The following is a 21,049-nucleotide window of genomic DNA, read 5'->3' on the forward strand; positions in this document are numbered from 1 at the left end:
GGCATGCGCACGCACACCCCTGTGCATACGCACATGCCCTGTTTTTCAACTAAAACTTTGTTTTTAACTATTTCACCTTTCCAATAAGCTTGTAAACATCTGTGACACCTATTTAAGACTATTTGGCTTATTTTTGGGTATTAAAACATGGGAAAAGGTCCTAGGAGATTTAATTTGGTTATACCTTGAAAAGTTAGAGAATGGAGGCTTAGGTTTCTGGTGTACTGAGGATGGGTTTGGTGGAGTGAGAAGGGAGAAAGATATATGAATTGAGAACTAAAGAACTAATGAGTTCGGAATGAAAATGTTGAATTAACAGTGTTTGACATGAGTCAAGGACTCAGAATGAAATGATGGATCCATGCTATACTGAAAAATATTTTTCTGAAAACCAATGTATCACTGTTTTATATTGAGATTTGTTGAGACACTATGCGCCTAGCAGAGACGGCGGTTGGATCCCACCTGTCGAGATAGCGGCGGCGGCATAAGGGCGGTGGTTCATCCCGCTTGCGTTGGGATGTGAAGTCTGTGGCAATAGTATCCCGCTCGCATCCGTTTGGATCACTAGAGTGTGCAGGCACAAAATCCTGGACGGTGTTCCGAGCACCATATCTCGGGGGTTCCCAATCATGATTCCGAAGGGCGACATCTCCATGGAGATGTGTCAGGTTGGCAGTTGAACCGACAATGTGATATCACAGCCAGTAGGACAGGAATTCATCATATGCATCTTCTATCTGTTTGTATGCTTTGCCGACTTGTAATTGCTTGCCTAATTGTATACCATGCCTAATTGCCAATTTGAATTACTTGATATATATGCCTATACTTGTGTTTTACTTGCATTGAACTTAATTGTGCTTTCTACTGGGATTGAGGAGGCTCGGAAGGCAATGGCGATGGGATCGCATGGAGGATAGGTTGATGAAGGCTCTGGGACAGCGGAGAGTGTTAGTTAGAAAATCCACTAAGTTAAATTACCTTTTTATCATGTTAAGGTTTTAAGTTATGCTTTACTGTTTTAATTATGTTTTAAGATGAATCTTGTGATGGATATGAAGTTCTAGGATTGCCTCTGGCATCCCAGAGTTTTATATCTTACATCGCTGGGCACTGTTACCATACTGAGAACCTCCGGTTCTCATATCATATTCTGTTGTTTTTCAGATGCAGGTCGCAACCCACCTCGGTGAGTTGTTTCGATGGTGACAGAACGGAGGATCCTGGATATGTTTTGGAGTCTTTTTGCTTCTTTTGTTTATATCTCTTATCTTTTGTATTTACTTTTGCCTAGAGGCTTGCTTTGAGAGAAAAACTTGTATAAGCTGTTTTAAACTTCAGACTTCTGAATTGTCTGTATATAGCTAGCCGGCTTAAAATCCATGAGCTGTGGCTAGATCTTATTATGATTACACTCTTATATTTTGTTATATTATGTATATATCTTGTGCGTTAAGTTAGTAGCTTCGTGAGTACGTTTTGCGCTTTTCAAATCCTGTTTTTGAGCTATAGCCTTCATCGGTCTTCTAGACTATATTATTTCTTTCTATATATTATATGTATGAGCTTAGAACTGTCGTAACCTTTGATTAACCTTTTCTTTACGACGCAAGGTAAGGCTTAGGGTAATTAGGGTGTTACATTTAGTGGTATCAGAGCGGTTCATCCTCGTGAGCCTAAGGGATGGACCGATTGTGCTTCATTGCATACTCTGTGTGTCTTTTTCTTTGATGCTATTAGGTTATCTATTTGATATATGCATAGCATGCTTGTTTGTGAGTGCCTTTTTCGGATAATTGAAGCACTAGGCTTTTGATATTGAGACTGATCACCTTGATATCCATTGTTTGGTGTAGACAGGAACCCTAATGGCTACTCGCGGATGAGGTTGTACACGTCCACGAGCAGAGAGTAGGAATGAGCAGCTGGCCGATAACCATGCCAAATTCATGGTGGCAATGGATAATCTTGCGAACACCATGGAGGCTAATGCTGCTGCGACTCTGCGAGCTGTGCAGAGGTTAGGCCAACTGGATGGAAATCGAAATGGAGATGGAAATAGGAATGACAATGCTGAAGGGAATGGTGATAATATGGGACGTGCTCCGTTGACTTTGGCTACTTTTCTCAAGGTTTATCCGCCAAGTTTCTGAGGTTTAACCAACCCTATAGAAGTGGATAACTGGTTCTAGGCCATGGAGCGTGGTTTAAAAGCACAGCATGTTCCGAATAACCAATATGTAGAATTTGCTGCCTATCAGCTTCTTGGACAGGCCCAGAAATGGTGGCAAGGAGAATGTCGCTTGCTACAGCTTTAGAATGCCGATATCCTTTGGGATGTATTCCAGACGGCCTTCTACAAGAAGTACTTTCCTGAGTTTGCAAGGGAAGCGAAGGAAATGGAACTTATGCAGCTGAAGCAAGGTTCCTTGTCTATGGCAGACTACACTAACCGATTTGAGGAGCTCTATAGATTCTCTAGGGTGTGTCAGGGTGCCCCGGAGACCTACGAGAGCTGGAAATGCATTAAGTATCAAAGGAGTTTGAAGGACAACATCATGACTGATGTGGCTACTTTGGAGATTCATATTTTCTCCGATCTGGTGAACAAGGCTAGAGTTGTGGAGGAATATCCAAAGACGGTAGCCTCGTCAAAGGACACTCATGGAGGAAACACTAGTCGGGAACGTTGCAAGTACTTTCAGCCGAGGGGGCAACGTTTTAAGAGAGGAGGACATGCGCCTCAAGGTCAAGGAGGCTTCAGAAAGAATGCTTATAATCAGTACCAGCGTGGCAAAGGGAGAGGGAATCAGAGTAAGGTTTCTCTGGATTTAATTTGTGATCATTGTGGACGCTTTCATCCATATGACTCTTGCAAGATTGGTATATGTGGTTGCTTCAAATATGGTCTTCCTGGTCATATTGCGAGGGATTGCACTCAAAGGAAGAACCCGAATGCGGGTCAGCACCAAGGACGAGTATTTGCTGTGAACGCCAAGGATGCTGCTAAGGCGGATCCTCTGATGAGAGGTAACTGTTTAATTAGTGATAAGATCTTGGTTGCATTGTATGGTTGATAAACCCCTATTTTATGATTCATCTTGTGCTCAATTGAGTGTTTTTATCAATTCTTCACACACTTAATTCATACGAATTGCATGGTTTTATTATTCCATCCTTATTTTATGATATATGTGAAAACATGTTTCCTATGCCTTAAAAATAATTATTTTAATTATCTTTTTTTACCATTCGATGCCGTGATCTGTGTGTTAAGTATTTTCAGGCTTCATAGGGCAGGAATGGCTTAGAGAACAGAAAGGAAACATACAAAAATGGAAGGAAAGCACAAAAATAGAGTTTTGAAGAAAAAGACAGCGACGCGCACGCGTGGACGATGCGGATGCGTGCCTAGAACAGAGCATAAACGACACAAACGCGTAACCCACGTGCACGCATGACGGACGCCACGTGCAGAAAATTGCAGAAGTCGCCCCCAGCGATTTCTGGACCCTTTTCGGCCCAAATCCAAGCCCAGAATCACATAATAGAAGCCAGAGAATGGGGGAATTAAAAGAGAGAATTCATACAACATTCATAATTCATAATTTTAGGTTTTAGTGTCGTTTTAGAGAGAGAGAGAGAGAGAGAGAGAGAGAGGCTCTCTCCTCTCTCTTAGGTTTTAGAATTAGGATTTCTCTTAGTTTTAGGATTACTTCTTCTGCATTCCGCATTCAATGTTCCTTTAATTTAACTTCTCTTCTACTTTTATTTGTTCTAGTACTCTGGTTTATTTATTTTTCTTATTGATTCTCTTCTTATCCAAATTGACTTATGAATCTTTCCATGTTAGATTTGAATATTCTATTTAATATAATTTGAGGTATTTCAGATTTATGATTGGTCTCTTCTATTTATGATGCTTTCAATTTAATTTAGATTTTTCTCCTTTTGGTTTTGGTTAAGTAATTGGTAACACTTGAGTTATCAGACTCAGCAGTTGATTGAAAATTGGAATTCTCGCTGATTAATTTGGATCGCTCTAAAACTAGTCTTTCCACAGGAGTTGACTAGGACTTGAGGATCAAATTAATTGGTCCACTTGACTTTCCTTTATTTAGTAAGGATTAACTAAGTGGGAGCGATAAACAATTCTCATCACACCTGATAAGGATAACTAGGATGGGATTTCCAGTTCTCATATCTTGCCAAGAGTTTTTCCTAATTATTAATTTATTTTTCTTGCCATTTAAATTACTTGTTCCTTATTTCAAAAACCCAAAAAATACCTTTTTCCATAACAAATAATAAATCATACTTCCCTGCAATTCCTTGAGAGACGACCCGAGGTTTAAATACTTCGGTTATAAATTTTATTTGGTTTTGTTACTTGTGACAACCAAACTTTTGTACGAAAGGATTCTCTGTTGGTTTATAAACTATACTTACAACGAAAATTTATTTGCAAAATTTTTTACCAGCAAAAATCAGTTCGTCAATGATACTGGAGCTTCGCATTCATTTATTTTGTTTGCTAAAGTTGAAGAACTAGGCTTAAAAGTGTCAGAATTAGCATTTGAGTTGCATGTACATACTCTGTATCAGACGGTTATGACTAGGTCAGGTTGTAAGCAAGTAGGTTTCAAGCTTGAGGGTAGAGATTTTGTGCATGACTTGATTTATTTACCAATGGTTGGGTTGGAGATGATTTTGGGATTTTATTGGTTATCAAAGAATCGAGTTTTGTTGGATTGCTTTGAGCGGTCAATTCAGTTTATGTCGGAAGGAGAAAATGGAGTAGTGGTAGCTAAGGGTTACTACCTGAACTTTGTAATGGTGCACTATAGTGGGGAAGAGTGAGGGTTATGTCTTGTTGGTGGCTAATGGGTTAGGTGACAATCAGGAGATAGATCAAATCCTGATAGTTAAAGACTTTTCGGAGGTGTTCCGGGAAGATATTCCTGAGTTCCCACCTCAGAGGGAGATTGAATTTGCGATTGAATTGGTGCCAGGAGCCGGACTAGTGTCGATTACACCGTATCGGATGGCTCCGATAGAGCTGGCAGAATTAAAGACTCAGTTGTAAGAGCTTCTGAACAAGAGGTTCATTCGACCGAGTGTATCTCCATGGGGAGTGCCAATTTTATTAGTGAAGAAGAAGGATGGAGGAATGCGACTCTGTGTGGATTACCGACAGCTGAACAAAGTGACTATGAAGAACAAGTACCCGCTGCCAAGGATAGATGACTTGATGGATCAATATGCAAGGAGCTGGAGTGTTTTCAAAGATTGATTTGAGATCCGGCTATCATCAGATAAGGGTGAAGGAGGATGATATTCTGAAAACTGCATTCAGGACGCGCTATGGGCACTACGAGTTTGCGGTGATGTTCTTTGGGTTCACAAATGCACCCGCTGTGTTCATGGATTACATGAACAGAGTATTTCATCCCTTTTTGGACAAATTCATGGTGGTTTTCATAGACGATATCTTAGTTTATTCTAAGACGATAAAGGAGCATGAGGAACACTTGAGAATTGTGTTACAAATATTAAAGGAGAGAAAATTGTATGCTAAGTTGTCCAAGTGTGAGTTCTGGAAGGAGGAAGTGAAGTTCCTAGGTCACGTGGTGAGCAAAGGAGGAATACCAGTGGATCCTTCGAAAGTAGAGACAGTGATGGAATGGGAAAGACCAACGAATGTGACGGAAGTCAGAAGTTTCTTGGGCTTAGCCGGATATTACCGGAGATTCATTGAAGAATTTTCCTGGATTGCACTACCGATGACTAAGTTGATAAGGAAGGAGGTGTCGTTTGTGTGGATGTCGGAGTGTGAAGAAAGTTTTCAGACTTTGAAGAAAAAGTTAATTTCAACGCCTGTTTTGATCTTTCCAGAACCGCATGAGCCGTTTGAAGTTTAATGTGACGCTTCTTTAAAGAGTTTGGGTTGCGTGTTGATGCAACACAGGAATGTGGTGGCATACGCATAGCGTCAGCTGAGACCGCATGAGGTAAATTACCCAACTCATGACTTGTAATTAGCGGCAATTGTGTTTGCATTAAAGATTTGGAGACACCACTTGTATGAGGGTGAGGTTTAACGTCTTTTCTAATCATAAGAGTCTCAAGTACATCTTTGATCAGAAAGAGCTTAATATGTGTCAGAGAAGGTGGATGGAGCTTTTGAAAGATTATGATTTTGAACTAAGTTATCACCTTGGAAAGGTGAATGTTGTGGCGGACGCGTTGAGTCGGAAGTCTTTAACAATAGCTTGGATGAGAATCAAGGAAGAGGAGTTACTGGATAAGTTTGTGGATCTTAAATTGGATATTGGTGAAGTTTCCGGAAGAGGTTGTTTGAATCAGTTGCAGATTCCAAGTACGTTTAAATTAGAGATCCAGAGAGCTCAGTAAAATGAGCAAAATCTTTAACAATTATTTCAACCAGTTGATAAGGAGAGGCGTGGAGAATTCACTAAGGATGGTGAAGAATTGTGGAGGTACAAGAGGAGAATTTGTGTACTGAATGTCAGAAGTCTGAGGTAAGACTTGTTGTCAGAAGCTCATAATAGTGGGTTTTCCATTCACCCAGGAAGTACGAAGATGTACTATGACTTAAAGAAGATGTTCTGGTGGTCTGTGACGAAGAATGATGTAGCTACAGTTATGTCTAAGTGCCTGACGTGTCAGAAGGTGAAGATAGAGCATCAGAAACCATCGGGAATGTTACAACCACTTGAAATTCCTCAATGGAAGTGGGAAGGAATTGCAACGGACTTTGTGACCGGTTTGCCGAGGACTAGGTCGGGATTTTCTGCGGTTTGGGTGATCGTGGATCGCTTAACCAAATCCGCTCATTTTCTGCCTATCCGGGTAGACTATTTAATGGAGGAGTTGGCGAGATTGTATATCAAGGAGATCGTAAGGTTGCACGGTGTGCCATCGAGCATAGTGTCAGACCGTGATCCCCGATTCACATCAAGGTTTTGGGGAGCTTTCCAAAATACTTTCGGTACGAAGCTATGTCTCAGCACCGCGTATCATCCACAAACGTATGGACAGCCAGAAAGGACTATTTAGACATTGGAAGATATGCTAAGGGCATGTGTTTTGGATCAACCCGAAAGTTGAGACCATTACATGCCATTGGTGGAGTTTGCGTACAACAACAATTTTCATGCGAGCATTGGAATGGCTCCGTATGAAGCCCTTTATGGACAGAAGTGCCAATCTCCACTTTATTTGTATGAGTCGGGTGAAGCAAGTGTATTCGGTCCTCATGTGGTAGCAGAGACTACTGAGAAGATCAAGCAAATTCGAGCAACGATTTTAACTGCGCAGAGCCGACAGAAAAGCTATGCGGATCAGAGAAGGAAACCATTGGACTTTGAAGTGGAAGAGCACGTGTTTCTGAGGGTTACACCGACAACTGGAATCGGAAGAGCAATCAAAACAAAGAAGTTGAATCCGATGTTCATTGGACCATTTGAGATTCTGAGGCGATTCGGGCCGGTGGCTTTTCAAGTAGCTTTGCCGCCTCACTTGTCCAACTTGCATGACGTATTCCACGTGTCATAACTCCGTAAGTACGCGTCGGATGTGGCTCATGTGTTAGAGCCCGAGTCAGTCGAGTTGAAGGAGAACTTGACATTTCAAGTGACACCGGTACGTATTGACAACACTAGTGTGAAGAAACTGAGGGGAAAAAAAGTTCAGTTGGTTAAAGTTGCTTGGAAGCGAGCAGGAGTGGAAAAGCATACTTGGGAATTGGAGCCCGAGATGCAGTAGGATTATCCCGAGCTATTCTCAGGTAATCACTAAATTTTGAGGGCAAATTTTCTTATTTGGTGGGGAGAACGTAAGAACCGCGACAAATTAACTGTTTAAGTAAATAATTAATATTGCCAAAATAGGATCCAAAAATTTAAAATGAGAATTTGAGGATTTAAATATGATTTTTGAACTCAGTAGATTTTTCTGAGTCAGAAAATGTATTTTTGCAAAAAACTGAGTAAAACCGCGAACCGGTAGCTGAACCGGTTTAAGTTTGTCTGGTACTGTGTGAGAAAAATTAAAAACAGTCACCTTAGAAAAATATTTGAAATGGAAAACCGGATGTTAATTTTAAAGGTTTGGCCCAAAGTTGGGCCAAACGGGCTAAAAACGCTAATGAGTTAGACCGGACCCAAGTTGGGCCCAAGCCCAATATATATAACCCAATTAATGAACCCTTTCACTCTCATAAACACACACACACTGCTGAAAGCAAAAGAGGAAGAAGAGAGAAGAAGCACTATTTATCATCACCTTCTCAAGCTCATATCTTGAGCTACAGAGCTCCGATCGCCGCACAGTTTGTGGCCACGCGATCTTTGTGAAGAGCTCTACAAAACCCACCCAAGAAACTGGTAAGAAAATCACCAAATCCCTCTCAGTTTTTCCTTCCAAAATTTCGAATTTCTAGGTTTTGGATTAAGTGAAATTTTGTGATTTTGAGTGTTTAGGTACACTCTATCCCTTGATTGACATTGGGTTTGGCTTCCAAAACTGTTGGGTTAAGGTGAGTTGTTCTTCAACTCTTGTGAATTGATTTATGGTGAGTATTAGCTTTTGATTTATGTGAAATATGTGATATTAGCTTGAATAGTGGAGCTTGTTAGTTATTGTTGATGCTTGTTGGAGTTGGTTGGTGACTTGGTTGTGGTTGGAGGCTTGACTTTGCACTCAATTGGGGTTTTGGTACATTTTGGGAATCGGCCATGGTATGGTTTCGGTTTCCTCTATGTAATATATAATATTTCTGGACACTTAGGCTAGTAACCCATAGGATAGGTTTGAATTGAAATGGTTGTTGAATGGTTGAATGATGATTTATGATGAGTTATGATGAATTGATGATTTTTGAATATGTTGATGAATTAAGATGTTGAAATTGATAAATATGGTGTGAAATATTTGGATTTAGATTAAATGAGATTGATTATGATGCTTGGTGTTGATAGATTTATTTTTGATGAATGTGTTGAGGAGGATTGATTTTAATGTCATATATTTGATAATTGAGGTTGAGGATAATAAAGTGTAAAGGAAAGTTGGGTATGAATGGTGGAATGTGATAGAAAGGATGAGTTATGATGCAAATTGGAAGTATTGGTATGGTTTTGGTTTGATTTTGGTTGAGGATTGTGGAAAATTGAGAATTTGTGAACATTTGGTAAAACTGAAATTTTGATGAACTTCAATGAATCATATCTTGAGCTACGATGCTTGAAATTCAATGTATTTTATATCAAATCAAAGAAAATTGAACAAGCTTTAAAATGGTTTAAATTTTGTGGAAATCCAAGTTTGGTAGAAAAATATATGATTATTGAAATTTTGATGTAAAAATCGAAAATTCTGCAATGTTGTAGAATTTTGTGATTTCGGGTTTGTGGCGCACGCACACCCCTGTGAGTTTTTGAAGCTGTGCGCACGCACAGCCTTATGTGTACGCACAGACAGGTGAAGGGTCACTGATGGGAGCGCTAGCATGCCCTGTGCGCACACACAACCAACTAAGTTTGGCAGGTTGTGCGCACGTACAGACCTATGCGCACGCACACATTTGAAGGTGCATTCTGTTGAGGGTGTTCGTATGCCTTGTGCGAGCAAACAGAATTGTAAAATTTTGTACCTGCGCGTACGCACACCTCTATGTGTATGCACACCCCTGTGCATACGCACATGCCCTGTTTTTCATCTAAAACTTTGTTTTTAACTATTTGACCTCTCCAACAAGCTTGTAAACTTCTGTGACACCTATTTAAGACTATTTGGCTTATTTTTGGGTGTTAAAACATGGGAAAAGGTTCTAGGATATTTACTTTGGTTATACCTTGAAAAGTTAGAGAACGGAGGCTTAGGTCTTTGGTGTACTGAGGATGGGTTTGGTGGAGTGAGAAGGGAGAAAGATATATGCATTGAGAATTGATGAACTAATGAATTCAGAATGGAAATCTTGAATTGACAGTGGTTGAGATGAGTCGAGGACTCGGAATGAAAAGATAGATCCATGCTATACTGAAAAATGTTTTTCTGAAAACCACAGTATCACTGTTTTATATTGAGATTTATTGAGACGCCATGCGCCCGGCAGGGACAGTGGTTGGATCCTGCCTATCGAGGTAGCGGCAGCGGCGTAAGGACGGTAGTTCATCCCGCTTACGTTGAGATGTGAGGTCCATGGAAATATTATCCTGCTCGCATCCCTTCGGATCACTAGAGTGTGCAGGCACAAAATCCTAGACGGTGTTCCGTCCACCATATCTCGGGGGTTCCCAATCATGATTCTGAAGGGCGACATCTCCATAGAGATGTGTCGGGTTGGCAGTTGAACCGAAAATATGATACCACAGCCAGTAGGACAGGCATTCATCATATGTATCTTTTATCTGTTTGTATGCTTTGTCGACTTGTAATTGCTTGCCTAATTGTATACCATGCCTAATTGCCTATTTGAATTACTTGATATATATGCTTATACTTGTGTTTTACTTGCATTGAACTTAATTGTGCTTTCTACTGGGATTGAGGAGGCTCGGAAGGCGATGGCAATGGGATCGCATGGAGGATATGTTGATGAAGGCTGTGGGACAACGGAGAGTGTTAGCTAGAAAATCCACTAAGTTAGATTACCTTTTTATTATGTTATTGTTTTGAGTTATGCTTTACTGTTTTAATTATGTTTTAAGATGAATCTTGTGATGGATATGAAGTTCTGGGATTGCCTCTAGCGTCCCAGAGTTTTATATCTTACATCACTGGGCACTGTTACCATACTGAGAACATCCGGTTCTCATACCATATTCTGTTGTTGTTTTTCAGACGCAGGTCGCAACCTACCTCGGTGAGTTATTTCGATGGTGATAGAGCGGAGGATCCTGGATATGTTTTGGAGTCTTTTTGCTTTTTTTGTTTATATCTCTCATCTTTTGTATTTACTTTTACCTAGAGGCTTCCTTTGAGAGAAAAACTTGTATAAGCTGTTTTAAACTTCAGACTTCTGAATTATCTGTATATAGCTAGCCGGCTTAAGCTCCGCGAGCTATGGCTAGATCTTATCACGATTACACTCTTATATTTTGTTATATTATGTATATATCTTGTGTATTAAGTTTGTAGCTTTGTGAGTACGTTTTGCGCTTTTCAAATCCTGTTTTTGAGCTATATCCTTCATCGGGCTTCTAGACTATATTAATTCTTTCTATATATTATATGTATGAGCTTAGAACTGTCGTAACCTTTGATTAACCTTTGCTTTACGACGCAAAGTAATGCTTAGGGTAATTAGGGTGTTACATTTAGTGGTATCAGAGCGGTTCGTCCTCGTGAGCCTAAGGGATGGACCGATTGTGCTTCATTGCATACTCTGTGTGTCTTTTTCTTTGATGCTATTAGGTTATCTATTTGATATATGCATAGCGTGCTTATTTGTGAGTGCCTTTTTGGGATAATTGAAGCACTAGGCTTTTGATATTGAGACTGATCACCTTGATATCCATTGTTTGGTGTAGACAAGAACCCTAATGGCTACTCGCAGACGAGGTCTTACACGTTCACGAGCAGAGAGTAGGAATGAGTAGCCGACTGATAACCATGCCGAATTCATGGCGGCAATGGCTAATCTTGTGAACACCATGGAGGCTAATGCTGCTGCGATTCTGCATGCTGTGCAGAGGTTAGGCCAACCGGCTGGAAACAGAAATGGAGACAGAAATGGGAATGACAATGCTGAAGGGAATGGTGATAACATGGGACGTGCTCCAATGACCTTGGCTACTTTTCTCAAGGTTCATCCGCCAAGTTTCAGAGGTTCAACCAACCCTACAGAAGCGAATAACTGGTTCCAGGCCATGGAGCATGCTTTACAAGCACAGCATATTCTGAATAACCAATATGTAGAATTTGCTGCCTATCAGCTTCTTGGACAGGCCCAGCATTGGTGGCAAGGAGAATGCCGCTTGCTACAGCTTCAGAATGCTGATATCCCTTGGGATGTATTCCAGACGGCCTTCTACAAGAAGTACTTTCCTGAGTTTGCAAGGGCAGTGAAGGAGATGGAACTTATACAGCTGAAGCAATGTTCCTTGTCTGTGGCAGACTACACTAACCAATTTGAGGAGCTCTATAGATTCTCTAGGGTGTGTCAGGGTGCCCCGGAGAGCTACGAGAGCTGGAAATGTATTAAGTATCAAAGGGGTTTGAAGGACAACATCATGACTGCTGTGGCTCCTTTGGAGATTCGTATTTTCTCCAATCTGGTGAACAAGGCTAGAGTTGTGGAGGAATATCCAAAGATGGTAGCCTCGTCAAAGGACACTCATGGAGGAAACACTAGTCAGAGACGTTGCAAGTACTTTCAGCCGAGCGGGCAAAGTTTTAAGAGAGGAGGACATGCGCCTCAAGGTCAAGGAGGCTTCAGAAAGAACGCTTATGATCAGTACCAACGTGGCAAAGGAAGAGGGAATCAGAGTAAGGTTTATCCAGATTTAATTTATGATCGTTGTGGACACTTTCATCCATATGACTCTTACAAGATTGGTATATGTGGTTGCTTCAACTGTGGCCTTCCTGGTCATATTGTGAGGGATTGCACTCAAACGAAGAACCCGAATGCGGGTCAGCACCAAGGACGAGTATTTGCTGTGAACGCCAAGGATGCTCCTAAGGCGGATCCTCTGATGAGAGGTAACTGTTTAATTGGTGATAATATATTAGTTGTATTGTATGATACTGGAGCTTCACATTCATTTATTTCATTTGCTAAAGTTGAGGAACTAGGCTTGAAAGTGTCAGAATTAGCATTTGAGTTGCATGTACATACTCCGCATCAGACGATTATGACTAGGTCAGGTGTTAGGCAAGTAGGTTTCAAGCCTAAGGGTAGAGATTTTGTGCACGACTTGATTTGTTTACCAATGGTTATATTGGAGATGATTTTGGGGTTTGATTGGTCATCAAAGAATCGAGTTTTGTTGGATTGCTTTGAGCGGTAAATTCAGTTTATGCCGAAAGGAGAAAATGGAGTAGTGGTAGCTAAGGGTTACTGCCTGAACTTTGTAATGGTGCACTATAGTGGGGAAGAGTGAGGGTTATGTCATGTTGGCGGCTAATGGGTTAGGTGACAATCAGAAGATAGATCAAATCCTGATAGTTAGAGACTTTTCGGAGGTGTTCCCGGAAGATATTACTGAGTTTCCACCTCAGAGGGAGATTGAATTTGTGATTGAATTGGTGCCGAAAACCAGAGCAGTGTCGATTGTACCGTATCGGATGGCTCCAATAGAACTGGCAAAATTAAAGACTCAGTTGGAAGAGCTTCTGAACAAGAGGTTCATTCGACCGAGTGTATCTCCATGGGGAGTGCCAATTTTATTGGTGAAGAAGAAGGATGGAGGAATGCGACTTTGTGTGGATTACCGACAGCTAAACAAAGTGACTGTGAAGAACATGTATCCGCTGCCAAGGATAGATGACTTGATGGATCAATATGCAAGGAGCTGGAGTGTTTTGAAAGATTGATTTGAGATCCGGCTATCATCAGATAAGGGTGAAGGAGGATGATATTCCGAAAACTGCATTCAAGACGTGCTATGGGCACTACGTGTTTGCGGTGATGTCCTTTGGGTTCACAAATGCACCCGCTGTGTTCATGGATTACATGAACAGAGTATTTCATCCCTTTTTGGACAAATTCGTGGTGGTTTTCATAGACAATATCTTAGTTTATTCTAAGACGGTAAAGGAGCATGAGGAACACTTGAGGATTGTGTTGTAAATCTTAAAGGAGTGGAAATTGTATGCTAAGTTGTCCAAGTGTGAGTTCTGGAAGGAGAAAGTGAAGTTCTTAGGTCACGTGGTGAGCAAAGGAGGAATAGCGGTGGATCCTTCGAAAGTAGAGGCGGTGATGGAATGGGAAAGACCAACGACTGTGACGGAAGTCAGAAGTTTCTTAGGCTTAGCTGGATATTACCGGAGATTCATTGAAGGATTTTCCTGATTGCACTACGGATGACTAAGTTGACAAGGAAGGAGGTGCCGTTTGTGTGGACGTCGGAGTGTGAAGAAAGTTTTTAGACTTTGAAGAAAAAGTTAACTTCAACGCCTATTTTGATCTTGCCGGAACCGCATGAACCGTTTGAAGTTTACTGTGACGCTTCTTTAAAGGGTTTCGGTTGCGTGTTGATGCAACACAGGAATGTGGTGGCATACGCATCGCGTCAGCTGAGACCGCATGAGGTAAATTACCCAACTCATGACTTGGAATTAGCGACAATTGTGTTTGCATTAAAGATTTGGAGACATCACTTGTATAGGGGTGAGGTTTAGCATCTTTTCTGATCAAAAGAGTCTCAAGTACATCTTTTATCAGAAAGAGCTTAATATGCGCCAGAGAAGGTGGATGGAGCTTTTGAAAGATTATGATTTTGAACTAAGTTATCACCCTGGAAAGGCGAATATTGTGGCGGACGCGTTGAGTCGGAAGTCTTTAACAATTGCTTGGATGAGAATCAAGGAAGAGGAGTTAGTGGATAAGTTTGTGGATCTTAAATTGGATATTGGTGAAGTTTCCGGAAGAGCTTGTTTGAATCAGTTGCAGATTCCAAGTACGTTTAAATCAGAGATCTAGAGAGCTCAGCAAAATGAGCAAAAGCTTCAACAATTATTTTAACCAGTTGGTAAGGAGAGGCATGGAGAATTCACTAAGGATGGTAAAGGATTGTGGAGGTACAAGAGGAGAATTTGTGTGCCAGATGTCAGAAGCTCACAATAGTGGGTTTTCCATTCACCCAGGAAGTACGAAGATGTACTATGACTTAAAGAAGATGTTCTGGTCGCCTGAGATAAAGAATTATGTACCTACAGTTGTGTCTAAGTGCCTGACGTGTCAGAAGGTGAAGATAGAGCATCAGAAACCGTCGGGAACGTTACAACCACTTGAAATTCCTCAATGGAAGTGGGAAGGAATTGCAATAGAATTTGTGACCGGTTTGTCGATGACTAGGTCGGGATTTTATGCGGTTTGGGTGATCGTGGATCGCTTAACCAAATTCGCTGATTTTGTGCCTATCCGGGTAGACTATTCAATAGAGGACTTGGCGAGATTGTATATCAAGGAGATCGTAAGGTTGCACAGTGTGCCATCGAGCACAGTGTCAGACTGTGATCCCCGATTCACATCAAGGTTTTGGGGAGCTTTCCAAAATGCTTTCGGTACGAAGCTATGTCTCAGCACCGCGTATCATCCACAAACGTATGGACAGTCAAAAAGGACTATTTAGATGTTGGAAGATATGCTAAGAGCATGTGTTTTGGATCAACCCGAAGTTGGGACCGTTACATCCCATTGGTGGAGTTTGCGTACAACAACAGTTTTCATGCGAGCATTGGGATGGCTCCGTATGAAGCCTTGTATGGACAGAAGTGCCAATCTCCACATTGTTGGTATGAGTTGGGTGAAGCAAGTGTATTCGATACTGATGTGGTAGCAGAGACTACTGAGAAGATCAAGCAAATTTGAGCAACGATTTTAACTGCGCAGATCCGACAGAAAAGCTATGCGGATCAGAGAAGGAAACCGTTGGAATTTGAAGTGGGAGAGCACGTGTTTCTAAGGGTTACACCGACAACTGGGATCGGAAGAGCAATCAAAACAAAGAAGTTGAATCCGAGGTTCATTGGACCGTTTGAGATTCTGAGGCGATTCGGGCCGGTGGCTTTTTGTAACGACCCAATTTTCAATATGTCTAGATCATACTGGAAACTGAGCGCTACTAATTTGTCTTCATAATTATTATCTATTATTTATCATATGAGCCTGATTCATTGTTAAAAGCGTAGTTAATTTTCGAGGTATATTTTTTTAAAAACATTTATGTTAATATACAGAATCATTCATAATCAACTCACAACTGATAACAGATAAAACAGTTATAAGCAACCACACATAAATACATCACAAGTAGCTAGCAATATTCAGTGATCCAGCTTTTATATAGACCTTTAGTTAGAACACCCCTAGATATAGCTAGATAATAAGTATATACATATACATACATACAACATCCCAGGTCCTGACCTATTCAAGAGGTCCCTAAGCTGGCACCTAGGCTAGCCTAGACTCTATACTCACCTAGTCCCTCTAAACTACTAAATTGAGGGAAAGTATGTTCTAAGTATTCAAAACTCAAGTCAGGTGGAACGTCATTAAAAGGTAGAACATCATCTGCTACTCCTCTGCAGGATCATACATTGCCATAGGATGTCTCTCTGGTACCTCATCAAGTAGCCACACAGTAGGAGTCTCGTACACAGGGTTTAGGTTAAAGTTCACATACAAACGGGGTACAGACATTGGCTGGTCTTACAGTATATACATATAAACAGAGAACAAGATTCACCCTAGACTCAGAAGACTACCTAGAGTGGAATCCTCTTTGCGAAGCGGTCGTCAGTAGATTACAGAAGGGTACTCCTGCTTCCATCTGAAGGGGGAAGGGAGAGAGAAGGGGTGAGAACTGGGGAGTTCTTAGTAGGGCCGAGGTTATTAGTTAAGTTCATTAATTCCGTGTTGTTTTGCAGGTAAATAGCAAAATACAGAAAGCAGTAAATAGAAGATACCGATAAATAAAGAAGATAGAGAAAACAGATAACAGAACACAAACAGAAGAATACAAGAAAATAACACAAACACAAAGAATAGAATACACACAAAGAAAGCATACATTCATACAATAAACATAATGGAAGAAATGCACAACCAAGTATGATGCATGTCTAGCCTTAATGCAGGTAATGAGCTCATTTGTCGGTTACATACCCGCTCCCGACGTTACCCAGCAACCTCTGTCTGGATAAGGCTTTCCTGTTGGCAATACCCACTGTAAGCAACCTTTGTCTTGTAGGGTATCCACAGCAAGCAACCTTTGTCTTGCATGGCGGCACTTATTAGCCGATATACGCCCAACACACTCACTATAAGCAACCTCTGTCTTAAAGGAGGACAACACACTCACTGTAAGCAACCTTTGTCTTACATGAGTACAACACACCCACTGTAAGCAACCTCTGTCTTACAGGAGCACACTGATCTCGATACCTCTGTAAGCAACCTCTGTCTTACAGTAAAGCATTCTCAGTGGTCGTACCACCATCTATATGACTGCCTCAATGCAGCAGATGAACATACAAATATCTTTGGAGTTGCCTTAATTCAACAAATGACCTTTCAATAGGCCCTCTGCTTATTCTCTATTCACTTTATCATATTACTCTTTTCTCCTTATATCTCTTTACTCTATTCTGGTTTCTCTTTTCTCTGTATCTCTTTACTTTGCTCTGGTTACTCTGCTCTGATTTCTCTGCTTAACGTATGTATTTAAAGCTTATGTAAATTTCGGTATGAATAGTTAGCATGTCCCAACTATAGGTTCATTAAGTCTATACTGAAACAGTTTAACTTTTCATATTATACCTAACCCTAGACGCAACTCAAGGACTAACTATGTTGCCCTAGTTCGTTCGCTAGTCTCTGTCAGTTTTTCTGTTATTAAAACTTTACAGACTTTTCTTTGGTTCTTATCTTTTCTTCAACTTTTTATCTTTCCTTTATCTGTGCCTCACTAATATGTTATTACCACTCCCTAAGTGTTTTATGAAGATAATTATGATATTCTACGCTTAAAGTTGTCTTTCTAAAGCTTTTACAGAAAATTGCCTTTTTTCGCATTATTTTATTATTTTTATTAAAATATTATTTTTAATTAAATATTATTATTTAATATTTTATTATTATTTATTATTTTATTATTAAATTTTAGAAAATTACCTTACCTTTTACTTTTAACCTTTAAAATTTACTTTTACCACCCGTAACTTTTAATATTTCTACTTTAACCACTCTAACTTTCAGGAATTACCAAATAACCCCCCAAACACAAAAAAATTTACTTCCTTGCCCTTTTAAGGATATAAAGCCTGTTCTTCATTGTTTTTCATCACACTCAAAGTGTTCTTCATGTTCTTCATAAATTCTTCAGATTCTTTCTCTGTTTTTACCCGTTTTTCAATCTTTTCAGCAACCGATTTTTACCAAAATTCATAATAAATTCCCAGCCACTAAAACCCCATCTTTTCCACATGATTTCAACACAAATTGAACCCTAATTTAAGGGTTAGGGTTTTGTTTTCCAGCAGCCACAAGAACACAAGTTCATAGCTTGAATTTCATCAAATTTCATCAAAATTTCACCAAATTTTCACCAAGAATCAATCATATATGCAACCAATTTTTAGCACAGCCAAATCATACAACATTCACACAACTCAAACAAAAATAATCAAGATTAATTTCGTCACACCCTACCTGGTTTTGCTGCTCCTAATTCGGTTATACTTTCAGGTGGTCCTTAAGCACTTTTTCCTCCTAAATCACAACAACAACAACTTTAAATCCAAAAACCCTCAACTGAAAAAATATCACTCAGCAAATTAGAAAGGTATTTCTCACCTTAGAGTTGCTGGAAATTAACGTTTCTTGGCCCTCAAGTCAAGTTAAGCATGATTCCTAAGGAAGAACATCAAGAAAATACATGTTTGAGCATGTTTCCTTGAAAACCGAATTCAAATGGGAAAGGGACAGCCATCTAACCTTATTTCCAGCCTTGATAAGTTACATGATTATGTAGAGGAAGAAGAGAGGATCATTTTGGTGAAATCGGAGTTTTGATATGAGTTTTAGTTCAGAAGAAATCAAGCTTTGAAGATTAAGTGTTCATGAAAGTTTCTCTCTTTTCTCTCTTGTTATTTTCGGCCAAAATGAAGAAATGAGACAGCCTTGGAGGTCTTGGGGGTGTAAGGTGAGTTGTGATTGGTTGGCTTGAAGGTGGATTAAAATAACATTAAAATATCTCTGGTGTACAACTACTAAAACTTGGTGTATTAGAACACTTATAAAAACATCTCTAAAAATTATTTTCTGAGCTACTAGAATAAATGACACTAGTAACATATTTATTATGAGAATAAAACATGTATGATGAGGCCTTAGATTGCTAAAGTCATCAGAGAGTGCTGGTGCTAAGCTGTACCAGTAAACTGTGAACCCGGTTAAACCGATTTCCTATTTTTAACTAAAACTGACCAAGTAACCTTATAATATCATTCAAGCATCTTCTAATACCAATATAATGATAGTATTATACTATTATCTCTCTTCTGTCATGAATCGAGTCCGGTTCGTCAAGCAGAGCCTATTTACGAAAACTAGAATCAAAACTCCTAACCAATACGGTTCAAAAACTAGGTTCTTCGTGACTGTGTTATCGAGTTTGCCTCATAAAAGGTTCTAACTTAAAGATGACATAATGACAATGAGGATCGAGATACTTGTTGATATAGAAGAGGTGTTCTTTTTACTGATCTTCCGGAGAAATCCGTGCCTTTAGAAAAGATCTCGCGTACTCGAAGTTACATTCTACTCTCCTAAAAGAAAATTTTGCCCTCAAAATTTCAGCCGTGTGCAAGAATCCTTCTTCAAGCTGTCTATTTCCTTCAAGCCATCCTAATGAAGAGATCGATTCGTTCCTTACAACATCCAAATCTCACACATCCATATCCATGAAGATCATAACAGCTATGAAGATAGCAGTGGCTCACGTCGATTCATTGTTCGGAGCTCGATTAAACCATGCTTATTCACAGTCATTGAGGTCTTGTCCGTATCAAACAATCAATATTAAGGTGATCAGCCTTAATATCTCAAGTAAGGCACGAACATTCCTAAAATGATCGCTCATAGACATTCATGCCAAATGTATCTTAAAGATACCCTAACGGCATGAGACGCACAAGCAGAGTATGCAATGAAGCATAGTTAGTCCACTCCCCAGGCTCTACTGGGAACGAACTGCTCTGATACGAAATTGTAACGACCCAATTTTCAATATGTCTAGATCATACTCGAAACTGAGCGCTACCAATTTGTCTTCATAATTATCATCTATTATTTATCATATGAGCCTGATTCGTTGTTAAAAGCATAGTTAATTTGCGAGGTATATTTTTTTTTTAAACATTTAGGTTAATATACAGAATCATTCATAATTAACTCACAACTGATAACAAATAAAACAGTTATAAGCAACCACACTTAAATACAACACAAGTAGCTAGCAATATTCAGTGATCCAGCCTTTATTAGAGTATAGACCTTTAGTTAGAACACCCCTAGATATAGCTAGATAATAACTATATACATATACATACATATAACATCCCAGGTCCTGACCTATTCAAGAGGTCCCTAAGCTGGCACCTAGGCTAGTCTAGACTCTATACTCACCTAGTCCCTCTAAACTACTAAACTAAGGGAAAGTACGTTCTAAGTCTTCAAAACTCAAGTCAGGTGGAACGTCATTAAAAGGTAGATCATCATCTGCTACTCCTCTGCATGATCATACATTGCCATAGGACGTCTCTCTGGTACCTCATCAAGTAGCCACACATCAGGAGTCTCGTACACAGGGTTTAGGTTAAAGTTCACGTACAAACGGGGTGCAGACATTGGCTGGTCTCACAGTATATACATATAAACAGAGAACGAGATTCACCCTAGACTCAGAAGACTACCTAGAGTGGAATCCTCTTTGCGAAACGGTCATCAGTAGATTACGGAAGGGTAGTCCTGCTTCCATCTAAAGGGGGAAGGGAGAGAGAAGGGGTAAGAACCAGGGAGTTCTTAGTAGGGCCGGGGTTATTAGTTAAGTTCATTAATTTCGTGTTGTTTTGCAGGTAAATAGCAAAATACAGAAAGCAGTAAATAGAAGTTACCGATAAATAAAGAAGATAAAGAAAACAGATAACAGAACACAAACAGAAGAATACAAGAAAATAACACAAACACAAAGAATAGAATACACACAAAGAAAGCATACATTCATACAATAAACATAATGGAAGAAATGCACAACCAAGTATGATGCATGTCTAGCCTTAATGCAGGTAA

The 21,049-nt window shown here is 39.9% G+C and overlaps 1 protein-coding gene and 1 pseudogene across 1 annotated transcript; both read left to right on the forward strand.

The window, feature by feature from the left end:
- Positions 1-1,952: 1,952 nt before the first annotated feature.
- On the forward strand, positions 1,953-7,083 carry LOC148544792 (uncharacterized; annotated as a pseudogene).
- A 4,568-nt stretch (positions 7,084-11,651) lies between these two features.
- LOC148544793 (uncharacterized) lies at positions 11,652-13,040 on the forward strand. Its single transcript, XM_088498987.1, has one exon. It carries the CDS (start codon positions 11,652-11,654, stop codon positions 13,038-13,040), a length of 1,389 nt encoding a protein of 462 aa, XP_088355113.1.
- The last annotated feature ends 8,009 nt before the right edge of the window (positions 13,041-21,049 follow it).

This window comes from Arachis ipaensis, chromosome B9 (genome assembly GCF_059453495.1).
Source record: "Arachis ipaensis isolate K30076 ecotype BB chromosome B9, ASM5945349v1, whole genome shotgun sequence".
NCBI classification, from domain to species: Eukaryota; Viridiplantae; Streptophyta; class Magnoliopsida; order Fabales; family Fabaceae; genus Arachis; species Arachis ipaensis.

What these genes read in the sequence shown, in the direction of transcription:
- LOC148544793 (XM_088498987.1), top strand. Translation starts at nt 11,652, where the DNA reads ATGGCGGCAATGGCTAATCTTGTGAACACCATGGAGGCTAATGCTGCT.